Source organism: Echiichthys vipera (assembly GCF_963691815.1).
Source record: "Echiichthys vipera genome assembly, chromosome: 8".
NCBI classification, from domain to species: Eukaryota; Metazoa; Chordata; class Actinopteri; order Perciformes; family Trachinidae; genus Echiichthys; species Echiichthys vipera.
The window spans coordinates 20009033-20029234 of record NC_139833.1 but is presented as its reverse complement, the minus strand read 5'-3'; the positions used below and the strand labels follow the sequence as shown (position 1 = coordinate 20029234).

The 20202-nt window shown below is 39.2% G+C and overlaps 1 protein-coding gene across 1 annotated transcript in view; it reads left to right on the top strand.

Moving 5' to 3' along the window:
* The window catches only part of ascc3 (activating signal cointegrator 1 complex subunit 3), a 158399-nt gene that overhangs the window by 116322 nt on the left and 21875 nt on the right, over positions 1 to 20202 (top strand). Inside the window, exons 20-32 of the mRNA XM_083919139.1 lie at positions 18 to 194; positions 2300 to 2525; positions 2991 to 3145; positions 6462 to 6560; positions 6852 to 7020; positions 10181 to 10401; positions 10792 to 10877; positions 11195 to 11361; positions 12357 to 12502; positions 14328 to 14448; positions 15019 to 15161; positions 19189 to 19326; positions 20010 to 20130. Of these exons, the coding sequence (XP_083775265.1) occupies positions 18 to 194; positions 2300 to 2525; positions 2991 to 3145; positions 6462 to 6560; positions 6852 to 7020; positions 10181 to 10401; positions 10792 to 10877; positions 11195 to 11361; positions 12357 to 12502; positions 14328 to 14448; positions 15019 to 15161; positions 19189 to 19326; positions 20010 to 20130 (1969 nt within the window). The remainder of the gene's footprint in view (positions 1 to 17; positions 195 to 2299; positions 2526 to 2990; positions 3146 to 6461; positions 6561 to 6851; positions 7021 to 10180; positions 10402 to 10791; positions 10878 to 11194; positions 11362 to 12356; positions 12503 to 14327; positions 14449 to 15018; positions 15162 to 19188; positions 19327 to 20009; positions 20131 to 20202) is intronic.

The following is a 20202-nucleotide window of genomic DNA, read 5'->3' as shown; positions in this document are numbered from 1 at the left end:
GTGATATGTGTTTGCAGCTTCGTGATGAGGAAATGGAGGAGCTGGAACAGTTGCTGTGTAACTACTGCGAGCTGCCGGCTGCAGGTGGCGTGGAGAATGGCTACGGCAAGATCAACGTTCTACTTCAGACGTACATCAGCCGAGGAGAGGTGGACAGTTTCTCACTCATCTCAGACCTGTCGTATGTGGCACAGGTGAGAAAAATTAACAATATACCCACACACCCACAACAAGATAAACCAATATATCAGCAAATAAAACCCTCCTTTCTGCTCAAAATCCAAGCCTACTGTAGGCTGTACTCCAGCATTTGCTGTCTAGCATTTCCTTTTGTGTTAGAGGGAAGTCATTTCTAATTTTAAGTAAATGAGACTTAGATTGGTGGCTGAATATGATAATGTTTTTCCTTTTTTATAAGAAATAAGTGTCCAAACAACTGTGAAACTGATACTTACAACACGTATTTCCAAATTAATGTACCTCCAATTGTGGTCTCTGATTAATAACACTAAGAGACAACTGATAGTTTGAAGAGAAATCTGAGGCTCACTGAAGCACCCTGTCCACTCTGACACAGCATGTATACATTTTTTTTCATTTGAGCCCATGTGCACTACTTAAAATGACATGATTTTTTCAAACCTCAATAATAATATATTTACATGCACATATTTCACAATTGTACCAGAATCTAACATTTTTTCCTACATTCCTCATTGTTCTTCTCTGTGCTCAGCTTATCCATCTTGCCACAATTTTCCACATAACGAGTGGCTGTGTCAGGTTAATTGATGACTCTAAAATTGCCCGTAGGTGTGAATGGTTGTCTGTCTCCGTACGTCTCTATGTGCCCTGTGATAGAGTGGCGTCCTGTCCAGGTTGTACCCCCCCCCCCCCACGCCCAATGTCAGCTAGGATCGGCTCCAGCCCCCCCTCGACCCCGACAGGGACAAGCGGTTGAAGATGAATGAATCAATGAATACTTACAATAGTTTGGACAGATTTCCTATTTTCACCAACAGGTTTGTGATGGCAACTATAGTGGACCAATAGGGATTTAAAGTCAGATCCAGTGTCTCACACTGTTCCAAACACAAAGGACAAACTTTCAGTAAGGGCTTTAGGAATTGTGCAACTATAATGGTTCTGTAGCTATTGCCCTTGACTACAGACGAGTAAGACAAAAAAAGGAGAGAAAGTGCAAAAGCACCATGGGTAGCGTTATGGCAGGATAAGCCCTGCATTCAAAATTGTACTTAAGTAAAATTACAAAAGTATTAGCATCGAAATATAATTAAAGTATCAAAAGTAAAAGTACTCATTAGGCAGTTTGGCCCATTTCAGAATCAAATAATATGATATTGCTAGATTATAATTAGTGATGCACTAATGGATTTGTCATTTTAATGTTAGGACTGGTAAAGGTTAAGCTAATTTTAATATTTTTATATAATGGTGGGTAGACTGTCTAGTCTATAATATTACATGTTTTTTTAGTTGATTTATATAATTTGTATTACTAATTTAAACCTTAATTGTCAGATAAATGTAGTGGGGTAAAAATTTCAATATTTGCCTGAGTTGTAGTAGAGTAGAAGTATAAAGTAGCATGAAATAGAAATACTCAAGTAAAGTACAAGTACCTCAAAATTGTACAGTACTTGAGTAAATGTAGTTACATTCCACCACTGTACTGTACAGTGGTTGTAGCAGTAGGAGGCAGTATTTTAATATGAAGCAGAAGCAGGGTATGAACAAGGATTAACAGGATCCCTGTTCAGTGCACCTGTTCTCCTCAGACTTCAGCCATTCCTGTGTCCAGTCGGACCTTTTGGTCTCACCCAGGTATCAAACAGAGCGCAGACAGATTCCAATAATCCCCCTCAAGAGTGCATTCAGACATCAGCAGACAATCAGATCACATTAACACCTGACCAGATCAATCACAGTCTGACCAGACTTGAGCAGTCTATCAGCAAGCAACAGTGCCACCTGACCTCTCCTCCAAAACTGACATGGGCAATCCATCAGTGCACAGCTGTGGCCAACCTGAACGTCTGAACCCAGCCAGACCACCTCTAGATCGCACATGATTAATCACCAGTATACAGCATGATGCACCATACAGCTGCTGCCAGTGACTTCTGCTCCAGTACAAATGTGTTGCGGTTGTTTTATTCCAACTTTAAAGATTACTATTCAAATTCTTTCTGTCTACAATCGTAGCAGTAATACATGTACTTCTGGGACTGATGTTGATTCTGCTCCCTCCCCCTCCTCCTGTTGTCACTCCTCACAGAATGCTGCTCGAATCGTCAGGGCTCTGTTTGAGATTGCTCTGAGGAAGCGGTGGCCGGCCATGACCTCTCGACTGCTCACCCTTTGTAAAGTGATTGATAAGCGGCTGTGGCCCTTTGCCCACCCTCTCCGCCAGTTCCCCAACCTAAGCCATGTTGTACTGAACCGCTTGGAGGAGAAGAAGCTCACTGTGGACAAACTGAAGGAAATGAGGAAGGATGAGATCGGTAAAAACAACTGAATCCAAGCTTCTGTTTTTTTTTTCAGTTAAAATCATTCTAAACTATGCTAAAATGCTGACATAAAGCAACCACAAGGTGTAAATATGAGATACATTCTCAAATAGGGGTGAAGGCCTTTATTTACCTCAACTGCAGGAAAAAGTGTTTATTTGAAAAAGGCCTATATTTGTAATAATGCTGTTTTCTGATAAGCTCCCATTTAATGTAAAACTCAGTACTTTCGTAGTGTTTGCCCGTTGTCCTGTTAGATTTCCACAGCATTACTACAATGCAATAGTTACGTCATACGCCACATCAGTGAATTGAAACTTTTATTTTTTGTTAAAAAAAAAAAAGAGTATGAAACAATTCTGACTTTTTTTGGGAGGAATTTAATGTTATCTGTATAAACTACATTGACTCATAGTTCTGACACAAAACAAATGTTAAAGCCAGGTGTATTGTTCCCAGGTCACATGCTACACCATGTCAACATCGGGCTAACAGTCAAACAGTGTGTCCACCAGATCCCCTCGATCACAATGGAGGCCAACATTCAACCAATCACACGCACCGTCCTGCGTGTTCGTCTCGTCGTCACGCCTGATTTTCGCTGGAATGATCAGGTAAACATTGATGACATATGCTGTAACATGTGACCCTACTGCTGATGTCTACTTCTCTTTGTATTTGAAAACAAATCAGATTTCAAACGAAAGTATGTCGTAGTCTTCAAGATGTTTGGCTTTTTTTTTTAGTTGCATTTTCCAGACACATATGTCAGCCTACACTACCAGATTTCTAAAGACACATTCCTTGATTCCTTGCCCCTGATATTTTGAAGATCAACACAGCTCATAGTTCAGACAAAAAGCCACGGAAATTTAGAGATTTGGGAGCTTTTGTTTGGCACTACCAACAAAAACCCCTTCCGTACAAATGATCTCTTTGAGTTTCAGTTTTTTTATGAAAATTTCAATTAACTTAGATGACCTTAAGCACTCAGTTGTATGAGGGAAAAAGCCCCAGGAGGCAAATTTATGATTTGTGATAATGGGCTATATAAAAATAAATGCCTTCCTAGATTTTAGAATTGAAATATAATATATAACTAATAACACAGTAAAATGTTTTTATAAATGCAAGATGTGTACATACCTCCAATTAATAGCATGTAATATAGAATAATAAATAAATGATGATAAAAAATAATTTATGATATGTATTGATTTACAGTGTTGCCACTGTATTCCTCAAAGACAGTGGTCGGCCTACTTAGATGACATTCAGATCCAGTGATTGTTGAATAAACTGATAATTTAGTTGCTGCACATGGATCTATTTCAGTTCAAAGTGCAGCTATTGAAACAGAAGCATGTCCAAGCCAACAGTGGAGCACAGCTGGTGTGTTTAAGGACACCTGTGTGTTGCCCTGGAGGCTCTATAGCAGTTGTGATCATGTGTTGGTGTGCTGCTGTGCTTTTCACGCTGACAGAGACAGAGCCGAAACTATGAGTCCCACTTAATGACCTCTGAAAACATGCAGGCAAAAGCTTCTGCTCAAACAGTCCTTGTTTGTAGGGGCAAAAAATCCACAGATGACATTCACACGTATATATATATGTATATACAAAGTGGTATAGTTTGAAGGGATTAGTTCCTCGGCCGAAAGTATTTCCCGTCTGCTTTTGCTTTTGACGGTGAGGTCTGTGGATTATCCAGGGTAATGGGTACCTTGCTTCTGTCGGTGCTGTTTATTTTTTTTACTTTTTAAATGTCAGTTTTTCCTGCTGTAAGCACCATAAATGAATCAAAAGGCAAAAGGAACACAAGAATACAAAATATAGTTGTTGTTGGTTATTTTTTTTAAAAAGGGGGTATATACGTACATATATTAATGTTTTAGTGTTCGGAGATGTCAAAGTGAAGTTTGCATTGAACCCCACAAAATACGGAATAATGTCTTAAATGAATGAATAAGTGGATTCACAGCAGTTGCCATTTGTGGCTTTCCACTTTCTGCAGTAGTCAGATAAACATCATGAAACCTGGTGGTTGTAATCACGGTAGACAATGAGTGAGAAGTTATTTTTTTCCAGCTGAATATTCCCTGTAAAAAGATGATTTCCTGGTCATGTATGCAGGTAAACAGGTTTCTAATCGGCATAACCTGATAACTCAAAACAGATATATTCTGCGTATCAATATGCTAAATTGTTCAGACCTGAGTCGCATCAAAAACTGTAAAAAAAATAATTTGAGGCTTCTCAAACCACTCATGAAACACAACCTAGCTCGATACTACTTCACTGTTGCACTATTGCCTCCTCATCACTCCAGAGCTAGTAGCATATTTAGCATTGATTGTTTGGAGCATACTAAACATACAGACATCAACAGTGGAAGAGTGGATTACACTCCCAAATCCACCCTGACTACAGCTGCTATACTCCATGAAGGAACAAACTACCAACCCAGAGCCACATTTTAAGCCTACAGGGTGTGGGGAATTTATACCAAAATACATTTTTAGTATATCGTTCAGTTGACGTTTGGTCAGAAATAACCCTTAACCATCCTGACTAATTACAAGTCAGCAGGTCAAGGGAAGGACTTTTGTCTCCTCCTCCTCCTCCTCCTCCTGTCTCCTATGCAGCATCCCCTTGTATACGCACCAAAGTGTCTAACTGTCACAACCAGTGAAGTCATGGTCACATTTTGAGAAAGAAAAAACAAGAGCTGCCCCCCCATACCTTGTTATTCTTACAGCCATGGCATCTCCATCTGTCCTTGAGAGCTAGAATGCCTCCAGGGCCCCGCCAACATGTCCCACCTCAGTGGGCAGACAAGCCACAGGGGATCATATTGGAAGCTTAGTCCGGAGTTTGTCATGGAATCTGAGTGGAATAGGAAGCTCATTGTAGCGCGGCTGAATATGAAGATGAATGTTTATGTCCGATTAGCGATGCATGCTCCAATCATGGGAGAGTTGTAATGGAAGACTGGCCGGCTTAGCCTTGATCCGGCTGCAGAGCCAGGACACATGTACCGACACATGAGCCGCCTCCCTGATGGCACCCAGGAAGCAAAAGACACTGACACATTGTGATAAATACTGTCGTACCATGCAAGTAGTGTTCATTGTTCTTCTTTACAATTAATATAATAAATGTATTAATATTGAAGGAACTGTACTGTAAACACTGGGGGGAAAAGGGTAGGCAGGGAATGCCTCACTTTTTATTGTGTTCCGCAGTATGTAAAATACAGAAGTTTCATGCACGCACGGCCGGACCGGCTATCAAAACAAACATACAACAGAGAAAACTTAAATTAAAAGATTAAAACACAGACCTCATTCTCTGCTCAGGATGCCATTGCTCCACGCTATTTTTACATAGAAAATAGTCGTTTGCTGCTTTATTAATGCTCTGAGTGTTGAGCACAGCTCCTTCAAACTGGCAGAGGTTTTAAAGGCTGATATTTTATTGACTGAAATAAAATGCTCGGTGCTAATATTTTGGAGTTTTTACTATTTTAAAATTGTATCGTTTCCATTTCCCCATATTCCAAATATTCACTGTTATTCCCTCCAAATTTTGTTCTTAACAAGATGAGAAATGCATCACATGGCGTAACCTCAGCCAAAAAAGTTTGACAATGAGCCCCTTTACAAGACAGGGCCTCAAGGAGCCACCACTTCAGTTTTTTCATTGTGGTGCACATTATCGGGCAAAAGAAGACAAAAAAAATATCTAAACCTCTCTATGGTAATCATTTCTATAATGAGCTTGGAATGGTGGTATATTTATAATAGCAGGACTATTTTTGTTGGGTTTTAATATGTGGATTTTTGTGGATTTTATTTAGTGTGTTGTGTTTATTTTAGTCCCACTGCAACTGCCAGTCGGATTTTAAATGGCCTTTCCCTCACTGATTCAGGTCCATGGAGGAGTGGGTGAGCCATGGTGGTTATGGGTGGAGGATCCCATCAATGATCACATCTACCACTCTGAATACTTTCTTCTTCAGAAGAAACAGGTATATTTTTAAAAGAAAATCTTGGACCTTGATTGATTGACATGAGGACAATTACTTCATGATTGATGTGCGTTCTTGTGTCCTAAACCTGTGTGTGTGTGTGTGTGTGTGTGTGTGTGTGTGTGTGTGTGTGTGTGTGTGTGTGTGTGTGTGTGTGTGTGTGTGTGTGTGTGTGTGTGTGTGTGTGTGTGTGTGTGTGTGTGTGTGTGTGTGTGTGTGTGTGTGTGTGTGTGTGTGTGTGTGTGTGTGTGTGTGTGTGTGTGTGCGCGCGTGCGTGTGCACTCCCTCCAGGTGGTAACAGGAGAGCCTCAGCACATAGTGTTCACCATCCCCATCTTTGAGCCATTGCCCTCCCAGTACTACATCAAGGCAGTGTCTGACCGCTGGCTCGGATCCGAGGCCATCTGCATCATTAACTTCCAGAACCTCATCTTACCCGAGAGACACCCCCCACACACTGGTACACACAAACACATTTATGATGTGACAACAGGAATTTGACTTAACTTGACTTGAATGTAAAATACTCATACTAAGTCTGTTAGGCTGTTACAGTACCACCAACAGTTGGTGGACTTTTCGACACTGCTGAATGTTTCCAGCTGTTAGATTCCAGATGTGGCAGTCCCTTGTTAAGAGCCAGACTGTACTGCTTACTACTACGACATCTAGTACTACCAGTCAGTGCTGGAAGAAGAACTCAGGCCCTTCACTACTACTTTACTTAAAGTAGCAGTATAACAGTGTAAAATTACTCCATTTCAGGTTAAAGCCCAGCATTTAAAATCCTATTTTGTCATTTAGAGCGATTAGTCGACTTATCAACACATATATATATATACAGTATATATATATACATATATATATATATATATATATATATATATATATATATGTATAGACATAATTAATAAACATTATTATACAAGTGCGTTGAAAAAAATTATTTGGCTATTTTGGCATTTCAGTGTGGACAGAGACCTTTATAAAAAAAACAACCTGAAAACTCTTGTGCACGCCATAACAATATTAATAATAATAATAATAATATATCAAGAAGTGCAGCACAAAGTACTTTACAATAAGGAAATTGCATGACATTAATCATAATGTCATAATTAATGGAAAATAAGATGGAAAATAAAACCCACTAAATATATAATAATAATAATAATAACAATAATAATAATAATTAAAAATAATATCAATATCAAATAAAGTTTAGAATACTTAAATCAGTGCCCATATTTGTGGCATCAGTGGTGGAAATTCGATTTCTTTTTTAGTGCAATCTCTTGGCGCCTACTGTAGGTCTACTTGTCCCGACGAACAACCACCAGTCTTGCTATAGTTATGTGTTGTATCTGAACTGTCAGTACAAACGGATGTGTAACACACTTTTTTGTCACATGAGACTATTTTTCACTATAGTGTAAACACATAATAAATTGTTGGACTAAAGTAGCACAGACATCAAGTAAGCTTTCCATGGACTGATGGATGAAGCATACTTTTATATAATGAAAGGAACTAAAATCTAGTACTGGCATAAGCCAGCGGATTCTTTCCCTAAAAACTAACTATAACTTACAGTGAGCTTAAAACAGCAGCTCACGTCCACAAACTGACTTAGCTTTTTGGAAGCTGTGCAGAGACATCGAAACCCCATGTAGACTGGAGAACAAAAGCATCTAATCCCGCCATACTCCACTCATTCACTCCTCCAGGCTGTAAGAAAGGAACCAGCTTTTTTTTTCTAACCACATTTCCCCTCAGTAAGAGCAGGCACAATTAAGGCAGCTATCAGGGAAAAAACCCACAGCACAGAGGAAATCCTATCACAGGCTAAAGGAAGTGCCCTGTTTGACCAGCGTCTCCAGTCTTTCATTAAATAAAGAAACAGTATCTTATATAAAAGTCTCAGTTTGCCATTTTGCATTATACATATGAAACACAAAATGTATGTGAGACTTAAATAGGGACACATCAAGAACATGAGATCACATCAGAACATACGATGCCTTGGGAAGTTCATCAAAATACTATCTTCAGAGGACTAAAGCATCTGACTGTATAGTATACAGTGATGAACTGTCTTTCTTCTCCATGTCTGTGGATGTTGATAGAGTAAATGGAAGAAAAACTCACCACCAATCAATTATTTCATATGAGCATTGGTTCAAAATAACTATGTGTATAAAAGGGGTAGTTCCTAGTTATGAACACATAGAGAATCAGGGCCTATGTCTCGTTCATGTCATATTTGAGTAACTGTAAATACTAGTTTCTACCTTAAAGATTCATGTTAACATTTACAACTGGGAAAGTCAGATTAGGGCTGCACCGATTCGACTCTTTTAGCCTCAATACCTGGGCTTTGGGGTATCAGCTCATACAGAGTACAAATTGGTCACAATTTAAACATCAATTAAAACTCCAGTATATAACGCATATACAGTACTATATAAACATGTCGCCAATACCCAATCCAGTTTCAAGTCAGTATCTGCCCAATATCAGTACTAGTGTCGTTGCATCCCTTAACACTACGATGTTTCTGAAAGCCCAGCTATACAGTACCTGACTTTTTAGTACAAAAGTGCCTGAAAACTAAACAAACAATAACTCAATTTCTGCCAAACAGATCAAATATCATTAAATAGACCCAAATTAAACCCACATTTAATTCTTCCTGTAATTTACCAACTTTCTCTAATCTCTACCATCCATCTCATATGACGTGAGCGCAGCATTATTGTTTAGCTAAGCAGGCAGCTGTTTTCAGTGAAACGGCTATGATAAACCCACTGTACACTACCTGCTCAGCATCAGACAGAGGACAGGCATGTTTAGAGACAAGCTGGTGAACATGGTGTAGCATTTAGCAGTTAAAGAGACAGATATTTCCCTCAGGAGTCGGTAGAGACCAAAGCAGAGCTACAAGAGGGTGAATATTGGACTAACAATAATCAGGTGTAGAGAAACCCTGATCTAAATGGTTTAGGTTTATTTTTATGGTTGATCTTTCTTTAGTTTTCACTTTGATGAAGAGTGTTTTTAGTATTGAACTTAAAGAAGCTGAAGGGGTTTCAGTATCACAGTTTAATTGCATGTCATGACAGTGCTAAATTAATAATCATGTAGGATACAACATTTATTTATATGTTCCCTCTACATGGTGTACAAAACTATGTTTCAGTGTTTGTTATTTAAACACTGACCTTTGCAGGTACTCTTTTCTATCTTTAATGGTAATGTGAAGTGCTTTAATATATTATTTGTTGATCTAAACATTACACACTTAAAACAGTACAGGGAGCTTTGTTTTTTGGATGTTGAATGAAATTTTAGATGAAGATACATCTGATCTTTGGCTTTTTTACTCCTGAAATAGAAAGAAAACCCCTTTAGTTTGAATCCTCATTTTGATGTGAATAAATGTTGAATTAAACTATTTTTTTCAGGGTAGAGGAAGAGTCACCTTCAGTTAATGTTCTTAAGATACTTACTGCAACTGTATTCATACTTTTCTGATGTAGCCCGATTTTTGCTGCCACAAAAATAGAAGAAAAAAGAAAATTATCTAGATTAATCGTCTCCCATTACTTTTCCCCTCTCAGAGCTGCTGGACCTGCAGCCGTTGCCAGTGACAGCTCTGGGAAATCCGGAGTTCGAGAGCCTGTACAAGTTCACTCACTTCAACCCCATCCAGACTCAGATCTTCCACACCCTGTATCACACCGACACTAACGTCCTGCTGGGGGCACCAACGGGCTCTGGAAAAACCATCGCAGCAGAGTTAGCCATGTTCCGGGTCTTCAACAAGTATCCAACTTCTAAGGTTCGACTAGCTGGCTCCATTTGTGTTACAGTTCAATGCAAGGGGATTGTTGTTTAAGGAATGTACAGACGTTTTGCTGGTCAACATTTGTGCTAAGTGCTGATTGCATAAGAAAACTGAGAACCATGGCAAACTGGAATTTGTTCAACCCTTTAGAAGAAAAAAAACAATGTCAATAAACTGTAAATGTACAGTATAGGGAATTTCCCATCTAGTCAAACCAACCACAATCTGCATCATCATTAAGATCCACAACCATATACTATAAAGTAGAGAGAACATGTGAAGTTGTGGTAATAAAGATAAAATGTGAGCTAAGGGGGACATGTCATGTCAAGACAGTGTTTCTTTCCATTGCATAAATGTTTTTATGTGTTGCTGCGTGTTCAGGTGGTGTATATTGCCCCTCTGAAAGCCCTGGTCAGAGAGCGGATTGAGGACTGGAAGATCAGGATTGAGGAGAAACTGGGGAAGAAGTATGTGAAAACAGAGGCACAACACAAGTGGATGACATCACACAGTGGCAGAATGCATTTATGGAATTGGTTTTCAGTTGTTGGTTCACATGGACTGCTGCCGTACACAAGGTTTAAGTCATGGAAAAGAACTGTATCAGTGTCTTATGTGAAAGGAATAAAATATTGGGAAAAGTTTTTTTCCCCAGATCTAGGTGGATTTTGGTCAAACCTGCAAATGATAGTTAACAATATCAAAAATATATATAATTACAATGTACATAACTGAATATCAAATGAGCAGGCTCAAGTGTGTCTTTGTCCTTATCTGTGTGCAGGGTGGTAGAGCTGACGGGTGACGTGACTCCAGACATGAGAGCTATAGCGCAGGCTGACCTAATTGTCACCACACCAGAGAAGTGGGACGGAGTGAGCAGAAGCTGGCAGAACAGAAGCTACGTTCAGAAAGTAGCCATTCTCATCATCGATGAGATCCATCTGCTGGGTAAGAGTCCACAACAGAACCCGCACTTGTAAGGCTTACAACCTCAATCCTATCTAAAAGGAAAAGGAGGCTGAGTTCAACAAAGCTTGCAGATAACAGTGCAGTGTTAGTTGGAATAAACTGATACGGAATTGAATTATCATCATTATTGTTAATCTGACTTCTAGTATGAGAGACAATTTAGAGTCACATATTAACCTAATTTACCTAAGCTGCATGTCTTTGGACTGTGAGAGGATGCCAGAGAAGGACCTGAAGAACAGTCTACACAGGAGCACCCAGAACCCTTTTTGCTGTGAGGCAACAGTGCTAAGCACTGCATCACCACGTCGCCTGAGCTAACAGTGTTTATACAAAATATATACAAAATGCGTGATATACAAAAAAAAATTATCCATGGTACTGTCTAGCAGAAAACCCATACCACTGTAAAGCAGGGTTATTATAATAAGCTAAAACAGAAACTAATGCGAAAATAAGCAGAGGAAAATATGTTTAAAAACTAAACAATATTACAATTATTGTTAATTAATTTCAGTCTTATTTTTCAGCTATTATATATCACAACTGAAAAAAAGAAGACAGCATTAATTTCTATCAACTATCTCATGACATTGAACCACAGAAGATGGAGCTATGCCGCAATGGATGGAGCAGACACTTAAGTAGGACGAAGATTAAACATTAGGCGGTTCTCTAACCCTTTATTTTCTATGTATTCGCAGTAACATGCTTCTGTGACGTTATACCTGGCCCTTAAAACTAAATATAACTAAACCTTTCTCAAAAACTTGAACAACAGTAAACTCAAACTAGCACATTCTGAAAAGCAAAATAAAACTCAAATGAAACTGAGAAGTTAAAACTAAAATAAAATAAAAACAAATTTAAAATTCAAAACAACTAACTAACTAACCCTGGTGTGAAGCTACTCAAAAGTAACTTTTTCTTGCGTAAACATTCTGATTGGACTGTAACATTGTGTCCGTTTCCAGGCGAGGACAGAGGTCCAGTGTTGGAGGTCATTGTGTCCAGGACCAACTTCATCTCGGCTCACACTTCTAAGAGTGTCCGAGTAGTCGGTCTGTCCACAGCCCTGGCAAATGCTCGAGACCTCGCTGACTGGCTGGGAATCGCACAGGTCAGATAACCATCATGACACCAAGACATACAGCAGTACTAGTCTTTTTTTCTCAGAATATGGCTTAATAATAATGTATTCTTTTTACCTTCTGACTCACTGTGCTTTCGTTAAATGGAGGGATCATGTATATAAACTCCCTTGTTTGAGGAACAGTGAGATTGGCTTGTGTACTAAGAACAGTGCTGCAGTGAAGCCAGCCACAAACCACAGTCTTTGTCTAGCTCTGTTTTTTCATGGTTCATATGTTGCCTGCTTCTTCATATCTGATTGAATGTATATAATAATAGCAATTAAGATAAACAGATACTTTTGGCCCAGACTTGTTGTAGTTTATCTCTATAATGGTCTGTGTCTGGATGCCATGCTTAAGTTCTAATCATCAGGAATGGTTGCAGTGATGCAGATGGAAGAGCTGGCCTGTCAGCTTGAAGCATGAGCATCAAAATAATACAAAGAAGACTTATTTTATACTGAAGGTCAATACGTATAGTTTGCACGCCTCCGTGGAGGCTCATGTAAGCTGCAGTCTGAGTTTGCCAACGTGAAAAAATGCATCAAAGCAGAACATTGTTCTTCTTTTTATTGTCCATTCCCAACAGCATATGGTAGTAATTGCACTCTATGTTTGCATTGGCCACTATCTACAGAGTAAGGCTGTCTTTATTTAGTGTTTAATATATTGTTCAACCAAGCATTTCCAGTCCCAAAGTGATGTTAAAATTTGATTAAGATTTGTTTGGGATTTTCATCAGCATTTTTCTCTAAAACGTTTAGAAAATCAAAGGTCTCTAAAACTCTCTTTTTAAATGACCACTTTTTTCCCTTTTCTATGAATATTGCTAATGTGGGTTAGCACCCTGACAATATTTCTACCACCACACTTAAGTCAAAATGTCCCAACACTTGAGTCCATTTATCTTGGTAGTCCCATTAGGGACTGGCTACCCATAAGAAGAGCTCTGGAGAAGTGACTGCATGTTGCTCTTTATTAGAGCACCGTCAACCAATTAGTCGCCTGTCTTGAAAACCTTAACAAGTCACAATGGGTTTACTACTCCTTGTGGCAGATGAGCTGAAAACACCCACCACATTCGATTTGCTTTGTGAGAACCACAGTTGTGTTGAGTTTGTGTTTCGTGTTGGTTTAGCGCTCTTCATACTTACTAATATTTAGGTTTTACCTTACATCTGAAATAGGAATAAGACTCATGTCAGACTGGAGATAAAGTACAAAACAGAGCAATGTCTTGTTTTCTGGGGTGACCATAATCTAGCCTAAAACTGTCTACCATTTGTGCTTAGTTGAGATTTGACAAATTTGTTTGTTAAATGCCTACCATCAACCTACAGTACATGCAGACTTTTGCTCTGCTGCCAAGGGCTGTAGCGAGACAGTGTTAGCAAACCAGATTGGCAGTCTGCCATCCATATATCTAACTGGCTGACAGCTAGATTTGTAGATGCCCAATCCATTAGCCAGGCTTTTAAAATGTCTATAGACATGCAGCAATCCTCAACACAATACACACCAAGTAATGCACTATACTCTTTACAACATCCTATAACACACTTCAATTCTGTCCACACACTGCACTGTATCACCTCATCACACAATAAACACAGCAGACGTCAAAGGTTAAACACAGCACAGCAGAGTCCAGCAGTGGCCCGCTGCTCTGTGCCTCAGTGACAATGACAGACAGTTTGTATAAGGGCCAGATGGGGCTTCATGTTGCCACCTGCTCACATTAAATCTTCTCTTCTCTTTTTTCATTTTTCTTTTTTCCTCTTCCCTCCCCCTCCCCTCTTCTCTGTGTAACAGGTGGGTTTGTTTAACTTCCGTCCTTCTGTTCGTCCTGTACCCCTGGAAGTTCACATCCATGGTTTCCCAGGACAACACTACTGCCCCCGCATGGCTAGCATGAACAAGCCTACCTTCCAAGGTACGACTCCACATCAACATGTACACATGATTTACACATGCTTTATGCACATTTGCACATCATGCTCATTTGATTTGTTGATGGTTTTTAATGCAGTTGGTTATAGGTAAAGGACTGCTGAAACTTTACGGTGCTGTAAAAAAAATGGTTTTAACTTTTTGAGAGCTATTTAATCTTTATGCAGATAACAATAATACCAAGTGCAATCCCTGTGTAGATTTCAGGTAAATTAAGCGGAGCAGGAAACTTTTTAAACCAGGAATCTAGAGTAATCCATGGTTAAACCTAACATTGTTTAGGTTTTTGGAATTTGAGTCTATACTTTATTGTGATCCATCTTCACATTTTGTTGACTTAAGGAACTAAAAGGCTTAGGGGCTTTTTGACATAAAGAATATATTTTTATTGTCTTTTCCTCTAAATGTCTGCATGTGTGGTCTGCCTATAAGAAAAAGCTGTTTGAAACACTTGCATCATTGCTCATAAAATAATTCTAAGATAAAATAAGAGTTACTGGACCACATAACAAATATTCACTACACAGCATGTGAAACTTCTATATGTTTACAGCGATACGCAGCCACTCCCCGGCCAAGCCGGTGCTGATTTTTGTCTCATCACGACGGCAAACTAGACTGACGGCCCTGGACCTCATCGCCTATCTGGCCACAGAGGATAACCCCAAACAGTGGCTGCACCAGGACGAGAGAGAGGTATGCTCACACTGCTCTTTTGCGCTTTGCTATCTCCATGTGTGTAGAGAACTGACATACTTGATGCAAATATTAGCAGATGTGCCTGACGTCCGTACTGTATGCATTTCCTTCACCTCGAATGTGCATTTCCATGGATGCCCTTTTCTTTAGCTCTCCCTCCCCCTCTTGCTGAATTGTGCTGATGCTCCATTTCTCTATGTAAGTGCTGGTTTAAGTGTAATTACAGATGGAATTCAACCCAACTTGTGCCGGAAAAGCCTGTGTCATCCTCCATTATATTGTGTGTGCATACTGTGTCCGTCTGTGCTTAGGATCAGTTCAAGACCGGAGCAAATGACTCCTTTGGGTTCAAATATGAAAAGTATGCTAATATTATTACAACTCTTGGATATCCAGGCCTGATAGAGCATGAACTGTAATTACCTCAACTTGCATGTCTTACATCGTTATGGGGAGGGGCTGTCTTTTGCAATCATATGGTTTTGTAAAGTTGTGTAATTATTAAAACTTGGAACAGGATTTATTCTGATCTCTGTCAGAAAGTGATTGGGCACCATTTCAACCATCTGGTCGTACGGTATATAGGGTTGCTTAAAATCCTTGAAAATGATTGAATTTTTAATGTTGTGTTTTCAAGGTTTGCAAAGTACTTGAATTTTGGATAAAGTGCTTGAAAATGTTTGAAATTGTATCTGCATTTCTTTCAAAACAAATAGCTATAGAGTAGAAACAAAATGAGTCAGAGCCTGAAATAAAAAAGTGAAATAATAATTTTCAGTATGTATGTATTTGTAGAAATATATTATTTTACCACTGCTGTAGGGTGCTGGAGACACTTGAAAATGGACATTGAAAGTGCTTGAAAAGTGCTTCAATTTGACCTTTTAAAAGGTGTAGGAAACCTGTGTATAGTATACAGCAGTCTACATTAAATATTTATTCCTGTCTAAACAAAGGTCGACATTAACAATGACCACAAAAACCTATTCTGTGGCCACCAAATATCGTGAGTGCATTGGCACGTTAGGGTGTCACTCCAACATACGCTACACGCTGTGGTACTACTCCGGAGTCCTAAAGATATAACAGTAGAGAGGAGGCCGAGTGCTGCACCTCTGCTTCTATAAAAAAACAAAAACAAAGGCTGGCTATAAAAAGATGCAAAAAAGATAGACTTTGAACTAAGAGACTAAGAGTTTAAAAAGAACTTGAGTTTTCAATTTAAATTAATAATTGAATATTTCATTAATTCATCTTCAACCGCTCGTCCCTATCGGGGTCGCTGAGGGCTGGAGCCGATCCCAGCTGACATCGGGCGTGAGGCGGGGTACACCCTGAACAGGACGCCAGTCTATTCCAGGGCACATAGTGACAAATGGAGACAGACAACCATTCACACCTACGGGCAATTTAGAGTCATCAATTAACCTAACACGTGCATGTCTTTGGACTGTGGGAGGTGGAAGCCGAAGAACCCGGAGAAAACCCACACAGACACGGGAGAAGATGCTCCCGTGTCTGCAACTCCACACAGAAGGGATTCGAACCAGGAACCCTCTTGCTGTGAGGCGACAGTGAAAAAAATAAAACAACATAAAAATAACAACAGAATGAAAAAAAAATTATCTGAGGGAAAACAAATTAAGTACATTATAAACTCCTGTTCACACATACACAATCACTAGACTGGAGAAGTGACAGGATGCCAGTCATGGTACATTTAACCTTAAATACACACGCTGTCAGTCACCAGCTGCCAAGACTCAGAATCAAAGATGAGTTAGTTGAGCAAGTTATAACTTTATACTTTTCAACCTGTTTACACTAATCATGTGACTACTTCCTTGACCATACTGATCACATGACTACCTGCCAACATGTATAAGAAACAAGGCCTCAATGGCTGAAACACATAGGCATGTTTTCATAGCTAAATATCCATGAGATATTAAATGCTTTTCAAATCATCACCTTCTTGAGTGCCTCAAATTTCTTTTACAAAACTAGCAGGAATGCCAAACGGAGGAGCACCAGAGGGACACTTTCACCACACCCAAGCAGTATTCCATGCAAACTGTTTTGCAACTTTATAATTTTCAACTTGAAATGTCCTCTGATGTGTCAGGGCGGTAACAAATGGTGCTCATTTTGATTTCTTTAGGCATTTGTCTGCAAAATAGGATGCACGCACACCAAAATGACATATGGGATTGCCATACCAGTCTTGCCAGTTAGTATGTCATTGTTTTGTTAAAGTTTAAACATGTTTTGCAGAGTTAATACACTGCAGGACAAGGAAGTAAAAACTAATGGGCAATCAAGTACTTTGTTCGTTCGTCCGTCCGCCGAGAATGTAATCAGTGTTTTTTAGACTTATGAATACTTTCATATCCATAAATAAAACAAAATGGCAAAGCATCACTTAGATTTCAATTGTGTTCCACTTGATTCTACGTAAACCTGCTGTATTGGTTTGTGGCACAAAGGGCATTTGTTTAAAAGCTCTAAACAGGTTGAGGGCTGCTCTTCTAGATGAAATTATGCCTAATCTTTGCTATAATTTGACAGCAATAACAAAAACCTTGTGGAAAAAATCCCTTCCCGACAATAATTTCAATCACCACCTTCTCTGTTTACTGTAAGTTTACATGGAGTAGCATTATTCATTCTACTATGATATATTCAAGTTTTAAAATGGTACATTCGGAACCATTACAAACTCCTGAATTTGCTTTTCTGAACCTTGCAGATACACTGTCTCAATGCAAATATGTACTGTTTTATAACATAGGCTCAGGTTCTATATGTGTGTGTGCACAGCGTCCACCGGCCTCCGTGTGTGTTCCGCTGACATATGCTGCTGCCTGCTGTTTCTCTGCGCTGGCCCGTGTAGCAGCTCATCTCCCTGCTGTTTGACTGACAGGCTTCTGGCGATAGTTGCTTAACTCTCACCGGGGGTCACCCACTGCCTCAAATCCCCCTCTATGACTTGACAGCTCTTTCTTCCTCCGCTACTCCCCGAAACCCCCGCCCCCCGGCTCACTTCTTTCTGGGCTGAATTTTCACTCTCCCCTTCATTCCCTTACTTATTGCCTCTGAAGTAACCTTTCATATTTTGAATTGATAAACTGGAATATTTAAAACATGCATTTGTTTGAATAATTTATTCAACAAATGCTAATTGAAAATGCAGATTTTATTGTGGATTTTCTATGCATGATAGAGTCATCCATTATCAGGTGCATTTTTTTTTATTTTACTGTTACATTATTTTTTACTTAAAATAGTCTTGAATGTTTTTTTGTGCATTCTTTATCATTAAATTATGTGTTTTTCAAAAATACAAAGAACATAAATAGCGAGCACAGAAGCCAACTGAAGTGTCCGTCTCTGTTTACTCCTGCGGCTCTGCTCCACTGACTCTGTCTCTGTTTACTCTGGCAAAGCACATGTTACACTTTTTTTCCCTTCAACCCAGAAACTGTTTGTGTTGGCTGGAAGACATTAGAGCTGTATAAGAAAAGACAAGATGCCTGAATCCTACTGGAGAGGAGAGCCGTGCAAATGAGCCACAGCTGCAACTGAATAACTGTGACTATGCAGGTGTTGTTCCTGGCTGCTCATGACTATATCACATATCTATATACAGGTGTCAGATCACAACAACATTTAGAACAGAAAACAATACTTGCTGCTTCACAGTAAACACCCATAAAAACACAACAAAGGGAGTGAGAGTGGCGTCGATGTTCTTAACTCTTGGCAAGAAAGCAAATACATTCCTTAAAATGGACAGTTATTCCTTTAAGTGACAGGACCTTTTCAGTCTCTTTACATCCAGCTTTGCATCTTTCTGCCACTTCTTATCACTGTGAAACGAGGGGCCAGCTCGACGTACATAGTTTAGTTTTACAGTGCCGTGGTTTGCCAGGTCAGCTCTCAGCTGTGTCCTTTTGGTCAGTTTGTAATTGGATTTGTCTCTGTCCTTTGATCAATCGTTGTCTGTGCTGTGGTTGGTTTATAGATAGAGGCTATCATCGCCACAGTGAGGGATTCCAACCTGAAGCTAACGCTGGCCTTTGGGATTGGCATGCATCACGCAGGCCTGCACGAGAGAGACAGAAAGACTGTTGAGGAGCTGTTTGTCAACTGTAAGATCCAGGTACGACCTCACACTGGGCACCACACGTGAACTAACGACCTGGCACATCTTGTGCATTTCGATTGAGTGATACATTCTGTTGCTGAAATGATCAGTGCTATGCTGGCTGTCAGTTTATAGCTATTGTGAGGATGTGGAATAAGGGAAGGATAATTTAACTATCATGGGTGTGTTGGGTACGCGCAATGTACATTTCCTTTTAACCTGCCTTTCTGAATTAAATTATATATTTATATATATATTTGCGAATGCTTTCATTATTTATTTATTTTGTGAGAAAAGTGCAAGAAATTATAGCATATATTTGATAGAAACATATCAGTAATACATTTTAAAAATATATATAATTTTGTATATATATAATAAATAATAATAATAAATGAAAATGTTAATAATAATTATGACTAGGGAAGCTTAATTTAAATGAGTTATGGAGAAGGGGTGGGATAAGATAAGTGTAAACTTCTTCCCAATCCTTTTCGAACATGTTATTCTAATCAGACATTTTTTCTCATTCATGTATCTAATTATGCTTTCTTTTTTGTGTGATCATTTCTGTTTTCTTTTACATGTTCGAAATAAAAATGTCAATCAATCAATCAATAGTCCTATGTTTTCACTTACATTACTTATATTATTGCATACATACTGTATGTTCCAGTAAGTGTAATTTCTTTTCTCAGGTTTTGATTGCCACCAGTACTCTGGCTTGGGGGGTGAACTTCCCTGCTCACCTCGTTGTTGTCAAGGGAACTGAATACTATGATGGAAAATCCAGGCGCTACGTGGACTACCCCATTACAGGTACACAGTCATGTCTATTAGGTATTTTCTCATTGGCACATACGCTACAGTTTGCTTTGATCTACCATAAAA